Source organism: Python bivittatus, unplaced genomic scaffold (assembly GCF_059951505.1).
Source record: "Python bivittatus isolate LINGU-HERP-01145 unplaced genomic scaffold, Pbiv_v1 ctg000310_np1212, whole genome shotgun sequence".
NCBI classification, from domain to species: domain Eukaryota; kingdom Metazoa; phylum Chordata; class Lepidosauria; order Squamata; family Pythonidae; genus Python; species Python bivittatus.
The window spans coordinates 1,251,015-1,270,453 of record NW_028277054.1 but is presented as its reverse complement, the minus strand read 5'-3'; the positions used below and the strand labels follow the sequence as shown (position 1 = coordinate 1,270,453).

The following is a 19,439-nucleotide window of genomic DNA, read 5'->3' as shown; positions in this document are numbered from 1 at the left end:
ACCCCGCCTCTGGATCTTTAAACAGAATGGCATTTTGTCTCCCTGGCCTGCAATCAACAGTTGTGCATTTGCCGATGTGCGTTGGCGCATTTGCAAGCAAGAACAGGCGCAAGGGAAGGGGCGTCACCAAGCCTTCTGCAGCCTGGCCGGTGAAGTCAACGCCTTCTGAAGAGCAGGGAATAGTATTTCAAGGGTCAACCTAGAGAGGGAGGCTCACTTTCAAGTCTCGCGTCTGACATCTGGAGGCCCTGGGAGATCCTTTTGAGTGGAAGCCATTTCCTATGCTCTGAGACTGGATGGTTTTGGCCAAGATGTTCAGCGTAGCCCTTGTGCTACTAAGCCATGATGTGGCTTGCTTGTTTGTGGCTTAACAAAATGTGTAAACTCGACCATTAGCCTAGTGCTGTGTGTGAAGCCACTCAATTGCTGTTCATTTAACACACCAGGGTTAATAAAATTATGGATGATTATAACGTGTGATGAGTGGCACCTGGGGAGCTTCATGGATGAGCGGAGAAGTGAATCCAGGTCTTTGCACTTCTAGCCAACCTCTAAGCATCTGCCGTTGCAGTTTTGTGGCATGCTACTCCAGAAACCCCCATCATCCCCAGTCAGCCTGGCACTGTGTTTGGAGAAGTTGGTGCCTGTATGTATTATGGGGCTACTCAGCAGCACAGGACTGGTTTGGACAGCCAGCTGCTGGTCCTGACATAACTCTTCACCTTAAGCAGTGCTGTGAAACCAGGAGATTTGCATATCCCTGCACCAGCTCAGGTTGATTCTATCAGTTCGGGAGGATGTGAGGGCCCATGTGGGGCCGTGGGGGTCACAGCTGAATGCTTGTTCCTCCCCATATATGCAGAAGCGAAAGCAGTTTGATGCTGCTTCTTCTCTAGCCTTGGTCGGTGCCTGGATCTCCCAGGGAACAGGTGTTCTGGCATCAGGCCTGTCACTCTCTTTGCTGGGGTGGTGGAAGACAGGCTCAGCCCGGGCAATGGGGAACCAAGGCACTGCAGCAGGGAACCACTAGCTCGGCGTTGGCAAGAGGTTCTCTGGCGTTTCAGGCACCCTCTTCCCTAATCTCCCAGGAAGACAGAAACAACTGAATCTGGAGTCTTCTGCAGGCAAAGTAGGGCTTTACCAATGACCGGTGACTTCTCATCAGCTTGGGCACCCTCTTTGCCCTGTTTTTGGAGCCAAAGGGTCTTCCTGAGCCCCTGAAGAGCAAGACATCTCTTGGCACAGTGGGGAGCAAGGGGATGACAGGTGCTCTGTCACCTGACTACCTCTGCTTTGCTTGCAGACATGGCGTTGAAATGGGTCACGGTGGGCTTCCTCTGCACTGGGTGTTTCTGGTTCCTTGTGAGCTCCGAGAAGCTGTGGCAGAAGTTGGAGCAAGAGCACTCCAGGTACATGGGACATCTTGCAAGGGATGGTGAGGGATGGTGAAGAAAAGGCAGAGTGACCAAGCGGTTAACTTTCCTTGCAGGCTCTGTCCTTGGGAATGCATGATTTTCGTCCAGATGTGGCCAGGCTCATTTTGTGTGGTGAGTGGGTGATTCCAAACCAGCTTTGCTTCTGAACAGGAGCTCTTGCAAATGTGTTCATTATATCACCTTTACAGTCCAAAGAGTACATCTAGTGTTGGACTTCAGCTCACCCCATAGTTTTGGCTGTCCTAGTTGGGAATAATAGGGGTAATAGTAAAGTAAAGCAAGCAGGAAAGAAGCCAGAGGAGAAACCCAGGAAAAGGAGAACTGAAGAGGACAGGTGGGTGAAGAACCATCAGCCCAACAGGACATCGGGCGCTTTGCCTAGGAATATAAGTTAGGTGCCCGCTGCCCAGAGAGTCGTACTCCTATGGATAGGACCATGATACAAATATTTCTTGGTTTGATTGCACTTATATTTCCCTGTTCTTTTCATGGAACTCAAAGTAGCACATATGAGCCATCTAATAGCATCATCTCGTATCATGTTATCCAAGGAATCTTGGATTGTGGATTTTTCAGGGAGCTGTCCTTCTGTGCCAGAAAGCCACCAGAGAGAAGAATGATCTGCTTAGCTGTGTTGGACCACCGATCTGCAAGATTCTGGCCAAGCTGCAGAAGCTATGCGCCAGCTCCTCATTCCCTCCAAAATTGGGATCTAAAACTGGATAACTGGGAAGCAATAGAGTAGGGCAAAAATAGAACTGAGGGGCAGAAACTACTGTTACACAGGATCTTACAGAGAATTATGTATCAATAGTATAGATTCTACAGATATCTACAGATGTATATTCTGGGTAGTTCTGATCCTCTCCCCAAAAGAGTGTAATTCCCACATTTTCTCAGAGAAGGGAAGGGCAAATCAAAATTGATAATCCATTTCTGAAACAATCTTCAGGTTGCTCTGGGACAAGTCCTGTGGGTTGGATTTAGGGATTGACGGGTGAATCAGATAGTACTACCAGGACAATAAAAAGAGTATCAGCAATTTTATCCCTTGTTCTCTTTTCGCCTTTTGTTTGAAGTCTCTAACAAGTAAGCTTGACTGTATCCTGACCAAGAACGCAAAGAACTGGACCATCCATGGATTATGGTGAGCTACTCCCATTTGAAACAAAACGTGCGCCTTTCCCGTAACTTTGAGCCTGTTCCAATCCTGTTTTTACCATCATGGCTGGGGGCCTTGCTGAGTGGAATCGATTTGGTACGGGTGGACTAAGTAGGTGATCATGAAAAAACAGACAGAAATATCACCAACACATTTCAATTTTAGATATTATCATTTTATCATCACCTTATTTTAGCTAACGGTTAATAATGGTAGGATATTATAATTTAAGGAGTAATAATCATGTAGTGTAATAAATAACATTATAGGATAGGCCGTTTGACTTCATGTATAAATAACATTTAGGTGGCCAAATTATACTTATGATACAGATTTTACTTGACATCATTATATTTAAGATATTTAAGTAGACATGTTATGTGCATTTTTAGTTGTATTGGTCTATGACTGTAATAAACTTTTTTATTATTATTACCATCATGGCTCGCACCAAGGGCAGCTGGGAAAATGCAGTTTTCTCAAGAGAAAGGCAAGCTGTGAAAGGGATTCCTACCGTTGGCATAATGTCCTTCACCCTTTCACTCCACAGGCCAAATGACATCAAGGAATGCTGTCCGTACTGGCAGCTCTTCCCTTCCGACCTGACGGTGAGTGCGGCGAACTTTTCTCCCAGGGAGTCAACGGGTTCATTGTTATTGTAGTGCCACCCTGGGTCTGGGTCCTCTTAAAAAACTGAGCCATAATGGGCTTTGCAGGTTGCAGGTGATTCACCCACATTTTGACTTAGGTTTACTTAAAGAAGTAAACCTACTTCTTTGTCCTGCTGCTTGTAGAGACACAGCCTGGAGTGGGGCTTGATAGATCAAGCTGAAGGGGAAGATAGGATCGACCGGGCAAGGGGAAGGGTCATTAACATGTACATCTGCCTCTGTGGCTGGTGAGATTCTCTCCAGTCAACTCTTTTTTCCTTCTTGCAGAACTTGGTGTCTGAGCTGAACAGTCACTGGCCAACTTTCACCAACCTGACCAGCTTCCAGTTTTGGTAACCCCAGCTAGACGAGAGAAAGGGAGAACAGGTGGTGGTGGCGGTTGCGGGGGGAGGAGGAGTGCAGAGAGAAAGTGATGGTAGGAATGGTTCCCTTAACCAACGAATGTGTTAGATCAGTGTTGTCCAAACTTGCCACTTTAAGATGAGTGGACTTCAACTCCCAGAATTCCCCAGCCAGCATGGCTGGCTGGGGAATTCTGGGAGTTGAAGTCCACTCATCTTAAAGTGGCCAAGTTTGGACAACACTGTGTTAGATTAATCAGTTATAAACTTTTAAACTAGATAAAGGCATGCAACTATTCAGGCAATAAGGGCTAAACTACCTGTTCCACACATCCCCTTAATGCCACCTCCTTAATGCTAATGCCCCCATCTCTTTGTGCTCCCCAAACCAGGGAGGATCCTCTTCCAAGACTGTACCAGAGAGAGAGAGATTGCATGCACAAGGAAGGATGATTGCTTCACACTGATTTACCTAGTTTGGGGGGTTTATCAGTTATAATATAGTTGGTTGACTAAAACTTCTTTAAGAGGGCATCGGACAGAACGTCTTGATTCTTTTCATTTGCTAATCCTTTGAGACCTGCCTTTCAATGAAAAGTGGAAGCGTGCTTTCAAACTTGAAGAACGATCTGCATTTGGAGGAAGAATTGTTTCATCTCAGCCGCCTTGAATGTCTCCTTTGGGGCAGAAAGTGTGGGGTCTCTCCGAAGCACCCCAAAACAAACGACATTAGCGGCAGGAAAGCTGGTGTAGAAATATTCCATATTAACCACAGCTTGGTTTGTTTCTCTCTTCCTCCTCCAGGGAGAAAGAATGGAAAAAACACGGGACTTGTGCTGGTTGCATGGAGACCTTGAATAGCCCAAATAAGTTCTTTGGGGCCGCACTCTTCCTGCGTACCAAATACAATATTGACAGGTGAGTCAAGAAAAATGGGGTTGGGCTGTAGCCGCTGGGAAGTGGCCACAATGGGACCCAGACTTTCATGGAGCCAGCCAAAATTTGAGGCAGAATTTAAAGTGGCTTCTCTGGGGGGAAACTGTACAGAGTTGCTCTGGAAAGAGGGTATGTGTAAATCTGGGTTAAGTAACTCCCTCTGCCATGGATTTAGTGTGTTCCCCCATCTCTACACACGGAGATAATGGTGACTTAAATAGAAATGTGGGTAGTGTTATCTTAAAGGGCCAGATTCACTCATTGTATAAGGCAAAATGTGGTTGGCTTGGTTTCGGCATAGCAAGTTGCACGATTCCAGCTTGTGCTGGTTTGTTCAGGAAATCGTGGTTAAGCACATGGGTTAACATCATATGCAAACCAGCACAGAGAGTCCTCCAGATTCATATTATGCCTTGTTAAGGTAGAGAGTTGAGCTGGTGACAGGGAGAGATCTTGGCCGCCGGGCAAAAGCTGTTTTTCCTCTTCTTCTGAGATGGTTTTTCCACTTCTTGGCCTCCCCGATAGCCCCCATCCAGGTCCTTTTGCAAGATCAGCCAACGAGGCTGGAGGCGGCTCCCTGCTGGGGCAAGGGTCCCTGTTCAGGGCAAAGACCCGAGTCCTTCTGCCCAGCCCATCTAGGACCCTTGGCACTGAAGGGGCTCACCTCGCCAGGTCCGGCTTCGAACCGAATCTCAAGTGAAGCCAAAACCACTCTGCCCTTCCGCTGACTGGCACTGCTGCCCTTCTCCTTCTTTTTCACTGCAGGGCTTTCGAAAGGGCTGCTATTGTTCCCTCCTGTACGTGGAGTTACCAGGTACCCGCTTTTTCTCACTTGGTTCCCCAAGAATCGGGTGTCTGCAGAGCGTGGCCAAAGAAGTCAGAACGCAGCCGCCACAGTGTGACCGAAGCTCTGCCTGTGTTTTGTGTGTGTTGCACACAATTTCCAAAAATTTTGGAAGGAAGGAAAAAACACCCGTTTCTCGCCCTCCTTTCTTCTGTTCTGAACATCGGTCAATCAAATCTTTATTACAGTCAAAACCAGCATAATTCTGAGTATTGCACTGGATTCTAAACCGCTCAGGGTCAACTCCTATCCTAAGTTTCTTTTAAAAGTTTTATTTATTAACCATTTTTAAAGGAAAAGCAAAGAGCAAACACGCCAGCGAAAAGGGGAAAGAAAAAAGGCCCCGGTTTCTCTTCCGACCCTGTAAATCCACTGCCTTCCATTCCCATCCTTCTTGTACACCATGGGATTGCAATGGCTTTTAAAGCACCGCTCGAATTGGAGATTTGAGAGGGCAGGTTCCAGATGCAGCAGGAATAACGAATTCGCTCTTCCTTCTGCTCCTTCAGCCAAACCGGGTCCACCTTTGTAGGCACCAAACAGAGCAGCTGGAGGCTGTGGGGAGTAAATCCAGCCCTCAGCTGCAGATTCAGCCGATTCTCAGGCAGGAGGAGGAGGAGGAGGAGGAGGAGGCAGTCATAATGCCAGGCAGATCTTTCAAACAGCCGTGCTCCTGACTGGGTCCCGTGGGTGGGTTTCTGAGCTGCACGTGGGGCGTCTGGGTCCCCACCCTAGCATTTCCAGGCTGCTGGCCGGCCTCTGTTCCCTGCCCTCTCCTCCCTGCAGCCTTTTCTCCACAGCTTCACACCTTTGCGGACATCCTTCGGCCCCTCCTGGGACCTCAGTACGAGCTGCAGTGTGTGACGGACGGGCAGGTGGGTTTTCCTCCCTCCCCACAAAGCAGTCCTCTTCCACCGGGGAGCCAGTCTGACTTGTTCCTCTTTGGCAGCAGGGGCGGCAAATCCTGGTTCAAATCAAGGTTTCCTTGTTCGGCAACTTCTCCACTGGCTGCTTCCCGGGCGCTTCCATGGACATCTCCCCCTACCAGCCTTGCAAGGCTCAGAGGAGGATTTTTTACGTCCCGCCCAACCTGAAGAATCCACGCAACCCCTGCCCGTGATCCAAGGCCGGCCGAGAAATCGGTCAGAGGAGAGTGTTAGCAAGGAACCGGAAGACGCCCATCATCTGGGGCCGTGGAATTTCCAGCCACCGATTTGCAGGAACAGTCACTGGCCGGCCAACAATCAATGTCTACTCCCACCACCAAAGTTTGGAGGACCCCAACAGCTTGAGCCATCTCTGTGACCAGCTATGTAAATCTCATTACTAAATCCATTGCCCACGAGTGGCCTACTATGATAAGTGGTTCCCAACAGTTCTTTAAAGTGCGAGGTACGTCCAGGTTGACGTAAGTCCTTCTGAATTCAGTGGTAATATACCCCCCAGCATGAAGTGCCTTGAAATGATTTTAATTTTGCCCAGGACGGGGTTGCCTCCCTACCTTGCAAAAATAGAAGAGATTATTGATAAACATCCTTCCACAAAGGGCCAGACATTCGGGACAAGCCAACATTGGCCAGACTTCAAACGGATGGAGTTACCCAAACGAAACAGGCCACGATCGTGTGACTAAAAGAATTGCTAAAAAGCATAGCTTTACGATACAATCCTGCAAATATGAATACTCTTGCGACGAGAGAGCAGCAGCGTGATGCAGCTGTCCACAGGGGAGAACTTCCAATCTCCTTTTTCTGATTCTTCCTTTGATTCTTTATACTGCTGTATTTAAAAATTCGAATTAGGAGAAAAGGGGAAAACTTCCAGTCTCTTCTTGGTCCTGACGTCGGGTGGGTCAACCCCTGAGGAATACGGCAAAGGAAGAGTGGCTCCTCAGAGTAAAATTAGAATAAATACATGTAATAAACACTTTAATAAATATCAGGTGCTTTTTTCTGGGGAGGGAAAACGTGGTTCTTTCTTCAGCGCGTCCCAATCACCATTTCCTCAGCAGTTTCTTCTTATATTGACTTTTTTTCTTTTTAAAAAAATCTACCCTCTTTTCAGGGTGGCTTGCAAACAGACTTACGATCCGACATTAACGATGTACACGCTGGCTGGGCTCATAGAAGTAGCTACCTCAAGAATGGGAATAATCTGGATTATAATCCGGACCTGGCTTCGAGGGATGGGCGCGTTCACACAACCCCCTCCTCCGGAGAGCTGCTGAAGCAGTTGTAACCTAGGGGAGCCTGATGTGAAACCCCCAAGGCTCTGTGCAATTACCTGGTGGCGTGTCTGTGGCAATTGCACAAGACTCTGTGCGCCTCTCTCCTGGGGGACTGCTGTCCTTAATTAACGCTGCCACTTTTCATGCAGCTTCAGGACGGGCAATTAGCAAAGGCCAGCCACCCCAACCCCTGTTGCACATCTGTTCAACGCAGGGTTTCTCAACCTCGGCCGCTTGAAGATGAGTGGACTTCAACTCCCAGAATTCCCCAGCCAGCCCTGTGGGGCTGGCTGGGGAATTCTGGGAGTTGAAGTCCACTCATCTTCAAGCGGCCGAGGTTGAGAAACCCTGGTTCAAGGCATCCCGGCCGCCTCTGGAAGGGGAGTCCCGGGAGATGCTCTGCAGCCAAGCGGCGCAGCTGCTCCATCAGCGCTAGGCGCGCGGCGGGCGCCCTGCAACGCCAAGAGCGCCCGGAGCAGCCCCGCTGAGCCGAGACCCCCACCCGCTCCGGGAGCGCCCTTCTTAAGGGGAGTGGTCCAGGGGGAGCCCCCGCCCGCGTCACCCTCCGGGTCGCCCGGCCGGAGAAAGTTGCAAAGCGCCCCGGCCGGCGGGGCTCCTCGCTCGGCAGGAGGAGGAAGAGGAGGAGGATCCGGTCTGCTGATTGGCTGGTGGGGGAGCAGAGTGGATCCCTCCTGGGCTCGCTGCTCGGGGAAAGAGGGGCGGGGAAGGCCCCCTCCCCAGGCACGCCAAGACCGGCCGGGCCCCCTCCCGCCACCTGTTGCAACCCGGCGCCCTCTGCACGCGCTGCAGGGTCGGTGGCAGCTCTGCCTCCCCCCCCCGGCGCCTCCCTTCTGCCCCCCAGGCGCCCTCCCCCCTCTGCACCTGAGCCGCAAGTTCCCTCCTGCCCCCCCGGGCTGGTTTTGGGGTCCCCCAAAGGCCCATCCGTCGCCACGTGGTGCCCCCTGTATAATTCAAAGGGCAGAGATGGGGGGAGGATCCTCGAGTTGGGGGTGGGGGCTGCTTTGGGGGAGGAAAGGCTGAGGGAGGGCTTTGGTGGGAGGGGTGGAAATGGGTGTCTGGGTTTAGGGGGAGGCAGAGTTTGGGGGCCCAGGCTAAGGTCACTGGGGCCTGGGGGTGAAGGCAGTGGTGGGCTTGGGGGGCTGAAGCGGAAATATTTTCAGCAGGGCACGGCCCATTTAAGGCTGAAAGCGGGGCCCAATCCCAATAGACCATTTTTTAGGGGTGGGAAGTGCAATTTTTTCTTTTAACTAGGGTGGGTGCCATCTTGGGAGAGGCCCCGTATCCGTCTTCTTGGTAACGAGCTAATGACCGTTGCTTTGCAGTCACGCTGCGGTAATTCGGCCCTGAGCCTGCTGAAAAGCCACTCCGAGCACTGAACTGGTCCTCGGCAAAGGGTGGGATTTGGCCATAATGCAGGAGGAAGACCAGACTGACCTCCCTCCTCCGTCCGTGGCTGGGTGGGACTTCCCCGGCCTCCGAAAAGGGGAATAAACTGTTGAGACGATCAGCAACTTTGCCTGGGAGTTCTGCTGAATTTGGAGGAATCGATTTGGAACAGGATTGCAACGTAAAACAGGTTGGCCTAGGCCAGTGTTTCTCAACCTTGGCAACTTTAAGATATGTGGACTTCAACTCCCAGAATTCCCCAGCCAGCATGGCTGGCTGGGGAATTCTGGGAGTTGAAGTCCACATATCTTAAAGTTGCCAAGGTTGAGAAACACTGGCCTAGGAAAATGGTGAAACAGTCTGCAGCGAGGGGGATAAGTAGTAAATCCTGAGCAAGAATAAGGAAGCCTTACAAGAATGGGCCTTTAAGGACGGCGTGTGTAAAAGCGTGGTAAGAACACGACTGCCGCACCAAAAGACACGTTCCCCTTTGTTTTTTGAAGGAGCTGACCCAGCCTCGCAAGGCTTTCATGCTAATCCGTAGTGAGACTACAGGGTACAATTGGTGTTTGTCTCCCACCTTTCCAGAAGAAATTCGACGGAAAAGGAATGGAAGGCGCAGACTGCCCCAAAGTGAAACTTGCACCATCCTTTTTGAAGAAGCAGAATCCCTTGCCTTGGAAGGGGGCCCGGCTTCAGCCCTGCGCTTCGGAAGAGTCGGCTTCTCCTGTGGGTGCAGAAGGAAAAGGTGGGCGCTGCTGTGTGAAAAGGGGCTCTGGTCGGAGGGGGATCAGAGGGCGGGCAGCTTGTGGGCGCAAAGAGACCGGCGTGGCAAGCTTGAAGTCAGTGCCCCTGGCTCACGCCAGCCATGCTGCGGGCATACGGAGCTGCGACTTTAATTTTTAGTGCTACTTAAAACACTGACTTTTAAAGAAGGGATGGTAAAAATGGCACTCCGCAGTAGCAAGTGTGTAGTGAGCGGTGCGAGGCTCAGCTACGCGCATCAAATTGAACACGAAGAAGGGGAAGAGTGCTGAGCACATTGATCTGGCAGGACATAGCAGCATGTCTGCTGAGAAAAAGCACCGGATTGGGGTTTTCGTAGATGTCACAGAGTTTTGAAATCAAAGAGTGGTGCTATTGAGGCTCTGGCAGGAATCCCACAAAGGCACCCCCAACAGATAACTGTCCAGTCAGTGCAGGAGCATGTCCAGCAAAGATCACACTTACCGTGAAGAAATTTTTCCTAGCTTCCAATCACATCTCATCCCTGTGAAGTTCTCTTCATAGGACTAAATAAGGATGGTGCAAACTTCACAGAGGTGGTAACAGAACTAGGTTTCTCTCCAGACCATGTCAAGCTTCCTCTTGGTCAGTGTTTCTCCACCTTGGCCCCTTTAAGCTGTGCCCCAGCCAGCCATGGAGAATTCTGGGAATTGAAGTCCACACAGCTTAAAGGGGCCAAGGTGGAGAAACAACAGCTCCTGGTCCATGTTGTTCAGAGGTGATTTGGCATTTCCGGGAGTAAATCTCCAAAGGGTGAATGGTTTGAAATGTTGTGAGGGTAGTTTGGCCCCCAGACAGGCATGTTTTATCCAGAACCCCATGTCTGGACCTTCTTCGACTGATTCCAATTTGGAGGATTTATGTCTGGAAACTTATCGAACAGCCCCACAGAGTCAAGGAGGTTCAGCATGGTCCAGGAACTGCAATGGGCAGAAGGAATAACCTTGGGGGACAGGAGGAAGAGCCGCAACCAAGAGAACGGTTAGATAAAAGAAACCTGAATCTGGACCAGAACCGTAATCTGAGAAAGCGTCTCAGACAAGACCCTTCCTTGTTCTCATGAAGATTGCGGGGGGGAGCATATTCAGACATGCCAGATTCTTTCAGTAAAACCTTATAATGAAAGTAGTATTAGTCTGCATGACTTTGGTTTCCTAGTCTGGTCTCCCTCAAAGGGCTGACCGGAATATTCCTTTCCCCGATGGATGAATTTTCCACCACCTTAGGTCTTAACGTTTCTCCTCCTCTGATCATCCTTGGGGTTCTTCTGCGACTGGGCTCCAGTTTGTCTGAATCTTTCCTAAAGGGTCCAGAACTCGCATAGTACTCAAGGTGGGGTCCGACCAGTACAAACCAAAACGGAACCATGACTTCCATGATTCTAAAACTCCATTTCTGTGGGTGCAACCTAAAATTTAATTTGCCATTTTTGCAACCGCGGTGGACCGCGGACTTAGACGTGGGTTCGTGATCCGCTCCCCTTCCGGGGGGCCAAGGGTGAATGGCTGGGACGTGCCTTGAGGTCCAGGTCCACATTTTGCTTTTCTGTCCTTGTACCTCTTCCTTCCCCCCACCCCCAATTTTCCAGCTGCAGCTCCCTTCCCACCCTCTGCCTCTTTTAAGAAGCTGCTGCTGGACGGATGGGACCGGCCAACCCAGGGTGCTGGGGAGAAGCAGGAAGAGAAAAGTGAGTCTCGCAGGAACTGTAAAGTGGGGGGGGGGTTTGTGTGTTTTGAGCGCTAGACTTTGGCTCCCTCACCGTAACAGTAGAACTCCCCCTGCCAAGTTTTACATTTTATTTGCCTTTTATATTTTACAGAGCTTTACATTTCAATTCTGTTTTGGTTTTCTGCATATTAGAGGAAACTCCCACCCCTCCCTTTTGGGATGTTTTTATGTTATGTTGAGATGGTTAGCGGCTAGGAGCTTTGGGGATTGAAATGAAATGAAATGAAATGAAATGAAGAGTTGAGAGGAGAATGCTGGCACAGGGTGGCGTTCTGAGGCTTCAGATGGTCACTCCTCCAGGGCTGGTCTTGGTTGCCTCATGACTCTCTTGTCTGGATTGGAGTCCTGCATGTCCATTTTTGTGGATTCCTTGTTCCCAAGGGACAGCACTCTGCACATGTCTAGAAACATTCTTATCACCTTGTATCTCCTCAGGTCAACCTTTGGCCGGGAAGGAAGATTCTGAAGGTGACTTCTGCCTCCAAAGTCAAGAGGACAGCAGCATTTCCTCTCCAAACCCGAGCTGTGAGAATAGCGCTCTTGTCCGGGGGTGCAGAAATTTTGCAAAACTGATTTAAAAGAGGGCGGCTCTCACTTTTGCATCACTGTGAGCGTATTTCTTTGGTGTCTCATAGGCTTGGTGTCATACCAGACTCCGTTGGTAAAGTCTCTGCATTTTGGTAAGAATGAAGATTTGGGAACGGGCTTCTTTCTTCACATCATCTGTATCCTTGTCATATACTCCTAAGTTTCATAAAATCAGGAGGAGCCTGGTAGTGCCTTTTCGGGCTAACGAGTTTTATTAAAAGGCATTAGCTTTTTAAATGTCACGAAAGCTTCTGCCTTTTAATAACATTTGTTAGTCGGAAAAGGTGCTACCAGGCTGCTGAGTTGTTGCCCCGTGGACTAATGCGGCTCTCCTCCTACAGTGTCCTAAATTCTTTGTGCCTTTGATTGCAAGCGGCCTCTTGAGTTGTTCTTCTTTTAGAAGCTTTGCAAAATCTTTTTCAAGTTCCTGTAGCGCTCCTCCTGCTTTCAAAGCCTGCTTGATCTCCAGTCCGTGCTTGATCAAGTACTTGATCTCCACGCTGGGCCTGGTCTTGGGGGTCTTCACGCAAGGGCAAGAGATCCTCCTACACTGCGGAAGGAGCAGACCTCCAGACTTATCCTAGGTGCAGCCGTCTTCTTGTCTCCCCAGAGAAGCCGCTCCTCCATCAAGAGCGATGCGCTGCGATCACCAGTGACATCTGTGAAATGCTTCTGGGGGGAGAGCTGGCCTACCGGGGTTGCCTGAGCAGCGTGGCTGCGTTCATCCTGGAGCGAGGTGAGCCCCTTTCTGGCGCTGGAGGAGTTGCCTGTCTGGGGTCTTCGTTTCCAGCTTGTCCAAAGGCTTAGCACAGCTGTCTCGAAAGGGGGTTAGAGGAAGGCAGGGAGGCTCCATTAATCGTGGCCCTCCAGGTTCTGAGGCCACGTGCCACTGCTGGTGACCATGTGAAGCAGAGGCGTGTGGTGGCCCCGGTAGGTTGTCAGCTAGCGCAGTTGTGGGCCAGATATCAAAATAGGTGAACATGAGAAGATACCTGGACTCTTACAATGAATAAAGATTTGTTAAAATGGTCCCCATACTTAACAGCGTCGGAGATTCACCCCTTCAGTGCACCAGGGTGGGTCTGGGTTGCGGTGAGGCGGGAAGTCCACGGACATGCCTCACAAAGGCGTTGCTTTCGCTGGGCAAGTTTTATAGTCCTTCCTAATCCCCAGAATTGCTCCGTTTAGACATTAGCAAGGGAAAGTGACGTATGAATGAGGATTAAGCGTCTTGCAGGTATTGGGGGCCTGCTAAGGCAAAAGAAGGAAATAATGAGCTGATTGGGGTTTAGAGCTGGAGGTTTGTTTTTTTAGATTTGTTATCCCACCGTTATTATTTTGACAAATAACTCAAAGTGGCGAACATACCTAATACTCCTTCCTCCTCCTATTTTCCCCACAACAACAACCCTGTGAGGTGGGTTGGGCTGAGAGAGAGGGACTGGCCCCAAGTCACCCAGCCAGTTTTCATGCCTCAGGCAGGACTAGAACTCACCGTCTCCTGCTTTCTGGCCTGGGGCCTTCCCCACTAAGCCTAGCTGGCTCTCCTATTAAGATAAAGTTTGTTATCTCACAGCTCACAAGAGTGAGTAGGAAGAGCTGGCTTGTCCAAGCAACCTCTCTTCCGGGTGTTAATTAAAAAATGCAGGTCAGTCACAGGACAGCAAAAGCTGCAGAGATGATGAACCCTCAGGTGGGTCAGCATCCTTGTGGCCCTTCTTAAGCACAAGCTACGAGAACGGGGTGTAGCTGCAGGAATTGCGATTGGATTTGTCCCCCATTGTTAGCCCCAACGTAGGGTCACCCCAGTGCCAGGCAAAAGGCAGCTTCCGCATTGCAGTGATTCCTACGAATGGTTCCTCCACCCTGAGCCAGTCCACCAAGCCCATATTTTCTTCTCTGTTCTCTCAAGAGGTTGCCAGCAGCCAGAGCCCCTACAAGGAGACTTACGAGCTGGTCTCCCTGGGAACCGGAGACGTTTGCTACGAGGGGTGGATGGAGTTTGATGGCCGGAAACTCCACGACTTGCACGGATTGGTGGTGGCCCGCAGAGCTCTGATGAGGTAAGGCCCTCTGCCTCCCTCCCCAAAGGCACAGCTGGATTTGAGGAAGAAGGAGCTGGAGCCAGGCTGAGATGCACCCCTGGAGAGGTGCCTGGGGTCACCCCGAGAGATGTGGGGTCTTTGATGAGGATTAGCTCATGGCAGGGATGGTCAGGTGGTTGTAGTGTCCTCACCGGAGAGGAGGATTCTCAGTCAGCTCAAGTGTCTCTTGTCAGCTGGAGTTGGACAGGCACCAGCATTTTTCAAGATACGTCGCAGGTCGTTTCCAAACTAACGTGCTTAAATTGTAAGCATGAGTTATAGTCTGAGGCCTTGGCGGTTGGCGGTGGCGAGAGGAACGGAAGCTGGTTCCACTGATTCTGACTCTGACTGCTTTTGGGCTCTGAACTTAGGCAGAAATTAACCCTGTTCACTGAGACTAACATTCCCTGTTTTGTTGCAAAGGAAGGGAATCTCGTGAAGGTCAGATCTTGACATCTGGAGTGCTGTTGCTTCCATTTGTTCCTTGGTGCGTTCTGAAAGCTGGACTTGGCTTTCAGGACATCCCATTGAGTTGCAGCACCCCGATTCGGGGCTCACTCCCATTTCCCCCCCCCCTTTGATTCTGGCTGAGACGGCCACCGGCTCTGCTTTTGCTTGGGCTCCACATCTGCTGAATCCTCAGGTACCTCTACAAACAGCTGCTGATGTGCTGTAGCCAGGATCCCACAGCTGTCGAGAAGTGCATCTTTTGCTGGGCCGAAGACGGGGGACACCTGAGACTGAAGCCAAACTACTACCTGCACCTCTACCTGAGCCAAACACCCAGTGGAGCGATGGAAAACTTCCAGTGAGTGTTGTGTGAACGCTGGAGCAGGACCTAGAACAGGTGAGGGTTGGAAGAAGGGGGTCGGATCAGATCGGCGTGGGTGTCTGTGCTACGAGCAACGTAGCTCGTCTTCCGGTCTTTAGAAGACAGGTTGGAAACTGAACCCGAGGACTTTGATTCTCACTGAAACGAGGCAAATGTAGGCCAGCGTTTCTCAGACTTGGCCACTTTAAGATGAGTGGACTTCAGCTCCCAGAATTCCTGCTGGCTGGGGAATTCTGGGAGTTGAAGTCCACACATCTTAAATTGGCCAAGTTTGAGAAACGTTGATGTAGGCAAGAGCAGTTTGAGGCACGTCTTGCAACGTGCTCAGAGTTATTCTGTTTTCTTAAATGATTGGAAAACATGCCCTGAAGCCAAACGGACATCTTCAAACGTGGACTGTCCTTTCCTACTCACTTCCAACATCTGGCAAAGTGGTATGTCAGCAGCCTGATGTACGTGAAAGGAATTTCGTCATGGCTTTGTGCAGACCAAAAAAACAACAACAACCCTGAGTAGAATAATCATTTCTTCCAAGCTTCTTCCAACTTGCAAGGCTGCTCCCTGCACTGAAAAGAAAAGATAGTTATACATTGGGTAGATAGATAAATAAATAATATTGAATTTGAATTCCTGGTATTCTGCCTTCCTTCCAGCTTGGCGCTTGGGGGAGGTGGGGGGCCTGTATGGGATTCCCTGCCTTCCTCCATTTCTGCACCACTTAGATCTCAGACCTGCTTTACTTCATCAGGGCAGTTGCATCCTGTGACTCGTGGCTCTGCCTGGGGTCTTTCTCGAGCAATCCCAGCTCCAAAAGGCATCCTTGGAATGGACAGTTTTGAGTTTGGAACCATTCCAGTGACCTCAGAATAGACCCTTTTGGGGTCAGGACGTTTCTGTTGCAGAAGATTTGCATGCTTTCACCCGATTCCTCTCCCCACATCCTCTCCTCTGCTGAGCTGATGTTCCCCCTGCGTTTGCTTGCTTTCAGGACCACCGTACTGCACTCAAATCCTTCTGTTGATCTTCACGTGAGCGTGAAAGGGGTGCTCAAGCCTGTCTCGTATTGCTGCCCCAGCGCGTTGTCCACCCACGTCTACTGTGTCTCTGGCAGTGACAAGCTGACCCGCTGGACTGTCCTGGGGGTCCAGGGGGCCCTCCTCAGCCATTTCCTCCACCCTGTGTACATCACCAGCATCGTCCTAGGTGATTACGTTTCACATTGTGGCGGTTGTTGAGGCATCTCTGCAGGATCAGGGCATCTTCCTGGATTTCCAAATTGGAGTGTCATGTTCTAGGATTGTGGGGCAAAGGCAGGGGAGGGCAAAGAGCTTCTCTTTGATTTTGGCACATGGATTCGACCGACCTCCCCTAGTACTGCCATATCGTGGATCTATGCAGGCAAACAGAACCTTAAAGAGATCCCGGATGGTGTGTGATTCTTCTAAAGTTTGTTCCTTTGGGGGTGTCTCTTTGCTCTAGGGGACACCCAATGGCCGGACAGTGCAGGGACCCCTAACCCTGCTTAGTTTGCTGTTTTCCAGTCCTCTCGAGCTGGGATTTGAGCAGTGCAGTTAGTAGCCCGGTGCTCTTCCTGGGCAGGGAGGGGAGCCCTCAAGTCCCCAAGGGTGGGTTTGACAGAACCCTGAACGTGCTGGCGCTGGCCTCGAGAGCCTCTGCATTGACATCACACAGGAGTCTGCAGGGAGGGGGTCAAAGAAGACAGTCACAGTTATGCAACCGAAGCCTGTCATGGTCTGTGGGAATGACCTTGAGAGACAGGGTGGAGAGATGCTGCCGAGGGAACAGTCGGATAAGAGACAGCATAGCCCACAGCTGCATAATGGGGGGAGAAAGAGGCTCAGAAGAGACCCTCCCTAATTTCTCGGGCTGTAAAGGAGATGGCGGGAGAATTGTACTTTCAGACTGACAAGATTCTGTTAATGCAGCTTTACAATCAAGTAGAATTAGCTCATCTGGTTGTGTTTCCTGTCTGGCCTACCTGGGAAGGCTGACAAACCCCCACCCTTTTTTAATGTGTGCAGTGATATGTGTAAGAACAGGGCGGGGCTTTGATCTCACGGTTGTGGCCGCCGTATTGACATACCCGGCCCCCCGGACCGCCTTGCTCTCACCCGTGTTTTCTCTCTCGCTTGCTTTTGGAATGGCCTGTTTGCAGCTGACCCTTACCAGAACCACCCCGTTCTCCATCGGATCATCAACGAGCGCCTTCAGCTGGGGCCGGAGGACGGCTTGCCCAAGCCTTATTGCTGCAAGAAGATCTACCTCTTTGAGGGTCCCCGCGTGGCTTCTCTTGACACCCCGCCAGAATGCCACTCGATGAGCCTGAACTGGTGCGGAGGAGACGAGATGCTGGAACTTGTGAAAGGAGCCGTTGGGAAGGCAGAAAGGGAGTGAGTGCCGGGCGCTGAGGTTGGGGGATGTGGTGTGGGCAGAGGGCAGGGGTACCGAGGCTAATCTTTGCTGGCTGGGTGGTTCACACGTCGTGCGATTGGCTTGGCTCCGGCTCTTTACAATGGTGTAGGATGGATCTGTTGTACCCTTCAACAAACTAGCGTTAATGCAAACTCTGGCTTAGCATGCTACGTGAGCTCAAGCCGCTCTGCTGTCAGTATTATTTTGATACTCCGCTGTTAAAATTCTGCATACCTCCATACCCATCATGCTGTTCCCACGTTATGCAAAACCCAGAAAGAAAGCAAGTGAACTCTTATTCCAAAATTCTGCCAAAACAGAAACCCCTTCTTGTAAGCAGTGTGTTTCTGCAGGAAATGTTTGTGCTAGGGAATCCCTTGAACGCTTAGGATATGGGCAGTTTGTTAAAAAAATGACGAGAGGTGTTTGGATTCCCAGAGTGCTACATTTCTGCCATTTTTTAGACCAGTGTTTCTCAACCTTGGCAATTTTAAGATGTGTGGACTTCATCTCCCAGAATTCCCCAGCCAGCATGGCTGGCTGGGGAATTCTGGGAGTTGAAGTCCACACATCTTAAAATTGCCAAGATTGAGAAACACTGTTTTAGACAGTCCATATGGGAGGTGATTGAGGTCTGCAAGCTTCTGAGTTCTGCAGCACCTTGTTTTGAAGGACGTGGGCCAGGTATTGCTAATTTTATCTCCAACCAGTGTTCCTGTCCCCATGGCCTTGATCCGATGGTCAATAGGATTTGAAAAGAAAGGGAATGAGAATTGGGTTTGTTCTCTGGCTGAAAGATCGGCTTCAAGTCCTCCATCTCTCCCTCAGCATCGTAAATCCAGGAGGCCAGTTCCGACCTAGCCGGCTCTGTAAGGCAGCCATGCTGAAGTCCTTCAGGAAGGTGGCTCAGGAGATGAAGAGGGAGGACCTGATGTTGCTACCCACGTACCACGATGCTAAGGTGACCCTTTCAATCTAATCTCTACCCCCCAGGTATCACAACAGGATTTATTGATGATGGCGTAATGTATAGTATGTACAATCTCACCTTTGGGGGGCTTCATTCAAGAAGCTGTGGTTTAGCAAATGCCTGTACAGTTCTAGCCTGTCAGCATGGATCCTTGGTCTGCATCTTGGGTCAAGGAATGTGGACCCCCAGTTGAGTATCTCTTGAACGTTCCTCCTGGACTAGTGTTTCTCAACCTTAGCAACTTTAAGAGATGTGGACTTCAACACCCAGAATTTCTCAGCCAGCATGAAGTCCATACCTCTTAAAGTTCATTAGCATGCTGGCTGGGGAATTCTGGGATTGAAGTCCAAACCTCTTAAAGTTGCCAAGTTTGAGAAGCACTGTCCTAGACATTTTGCTTCTCTTTTCCTGCCCCAGGTTCAAGCCACAGCCTATCAGAGTGCGAAGCTCCAGCTGTATGGCCAGCTGAGCGTGCAAGAGTTGAGCAAATGGCCTCAGAAGCAGCTGGTGGACGGCTTTTGCAGATAGATTGCCCTGGGCAGGTGAAGACCATCCAAGCAAATTGATATGAGCAAGTACAAGCCAGAGCTTCTCCTCTGTTTCTTTCCCTCATATAAGGGAAGCTCTTTGGGCAAGAAATATATGAAATGCTATTTTTTTGTTATCTTGTTCTTACAGCAGTTCTTTTCTATGGAATAATAAGGAGGAGTGTCGTTCATGTGTATTGATCGTTCTGACTTTTCAAACTTCTTACATAGATTGATTTTGGTTAGATCCACTCCAGTTGCATTTAATGCAATGCTAAAGGATGCTGAGGAACAAGTGAGCCTTTGGTATCTGCCCCCTCCCCACTCTCTCCCCCCTCGCCCAACATAGCCTTGAGGTCTTTTTCACGTCTGGTTTTGATTAACTGCAGTTTGTCAGCACCATCAAACCTTCAGTGGTGTTTATTTGAACTGTGATTGTTGATATTAGTAAGTTTCAACCCACAACT

At 50.1% G+C, this 19,439-nt stretch overlaps 2 protein-coding genes across 5 annotated transcripts; both read left to right on the top strand.

Annotated features, from left to right (window-relative positions):
- The first annotated feature begins 31 nt into the window (after nucleotides 1-31).
- LOC103050717 (ribonuclease Oy-like) lies at nucleotides 32-7,316 on the top strand. 4 transcript variants are annotated; one of them, XM_088139729.1, is made up of 10 exons: nucleotides 32-1,129; nucleotides 1,304-1,409; nucleotides 1,490-1,547; nucleotides 2,516-2,583; nucleotides 3,149-3,206; nucleotides 3,537-3,601; nucleotides 4,415-4,528; nucleotides 5,312-5,360; nucleotides 6,191-6,265; nucleotides 6,343-7,316. In XM_088139729.1, exons 2-10 carry the CDS (start codon nucleotides 1,306-1,308, stop codon nucleotides 6,508-6,510), a joined length of 759 nt encoding a protein of 252 aa, XP_087995855.1. In that variant the 5' UTR covers nucleotides 32-1,129; nucleotides 1,304-1,305; the 3' UTR covers nucleotides 6,511-7,316. The 4 variants fall into 4 exon arrangements, 2 of the variants coding, with proteins under 2 accessions (XP_087995855.1, XP_025024170.2); XM_025168402.2 differs by having other exon boundaries at nucleotides 6,340-7,316; XR_015795952.1 differs by having other exon boundaries at nucleotides 5,312-6,265; nucleotides 6,343-6,409.
- Nucleotides 7,317-9,619: 2,303 nt separating this feature from the next.
- ADAD2 (adenosine deaminase domain containing 2) lies at nucleotides 9,620-19,011 on the top strand. Its single transcript, XM_088140161.1, has 9 exons — nucleotides 9,620-9,772; nucleotides 11,399-11,506; nucleotides 12,737-12,862; nucleotides 14,039-14,189; nucleotides 14,854-15,018; nucleotides 16,031-16,245; nucleotides 17,219-17,453; nucleotides 18,304-18,436; nucleotides 18,863-19,011. The coding sequence occupies exons 1-9, from the start codon at nucleotides 9,634-9,636 to the stop codon at nucleotides 18,971-18,973; spliced, it is 1,383 nt and encodes a 460-aa protein (XP_087996287.1). The 5' UTR covers nucleotides 9,620-9,633; the 3' UTR covers nucleotides 18,974-19,011.
- Nucleotides 19,012-19,439: the final 428 nt, after the last annotated feature.

What these genes read in the sequence shown, in the direction of transcription:
- LOC103050717 (XM_025168402.2), top strand. Translation starts at nt 1,306, where the DNA reads ATGGCGTTGAAATGGGTCACGGTGGGCTTCCTCTGCACTGGGTGTTTC. An exon ending in TTGGAGCAAGAGCACTCCAG is followed by an intron (nt 1,410 to 1,489) that starts GTACATGGGACA and finishes CTTTCCTTGCAG; the next exon opens with GCTCTGTCCTTGGGAATGCA. An exon ending in CCTGTACGTGGAGTTACCAG is followed by an intron (nt 5,361 to 6,190) that starts GTACCCGCTTTT and finishes TTTTCTCCACAG; the next exon opens with CTTCACACCTTTGCGGACAT.
- ADAD2 (XM_088140161.1), top strand. Translation starts at nt 9,634, where the DNA reads ATGGAAGGCGCAGACTGCCCCAAAGTGAAACTTGCACCATCCTTTTTG. An exon ending in GCCCGCAGAGCTCTGATGAG is followed by an intron (nt 14,190 to 14,853) that starts GTAAGGCCCTCT and finishes CTGAATCCTCAG; the next exon opens with GTACCTCTACAAACAGCTGC. An exon ending in GGAGCGATGGAAAACTTCCA is followed by an intron (nt 15,019 to 16,030) that starts GTGAGTGTTGTG and finishes GCTTGCTTTCAG; the next exon opens with GACCACCGTACTGCACTCAA.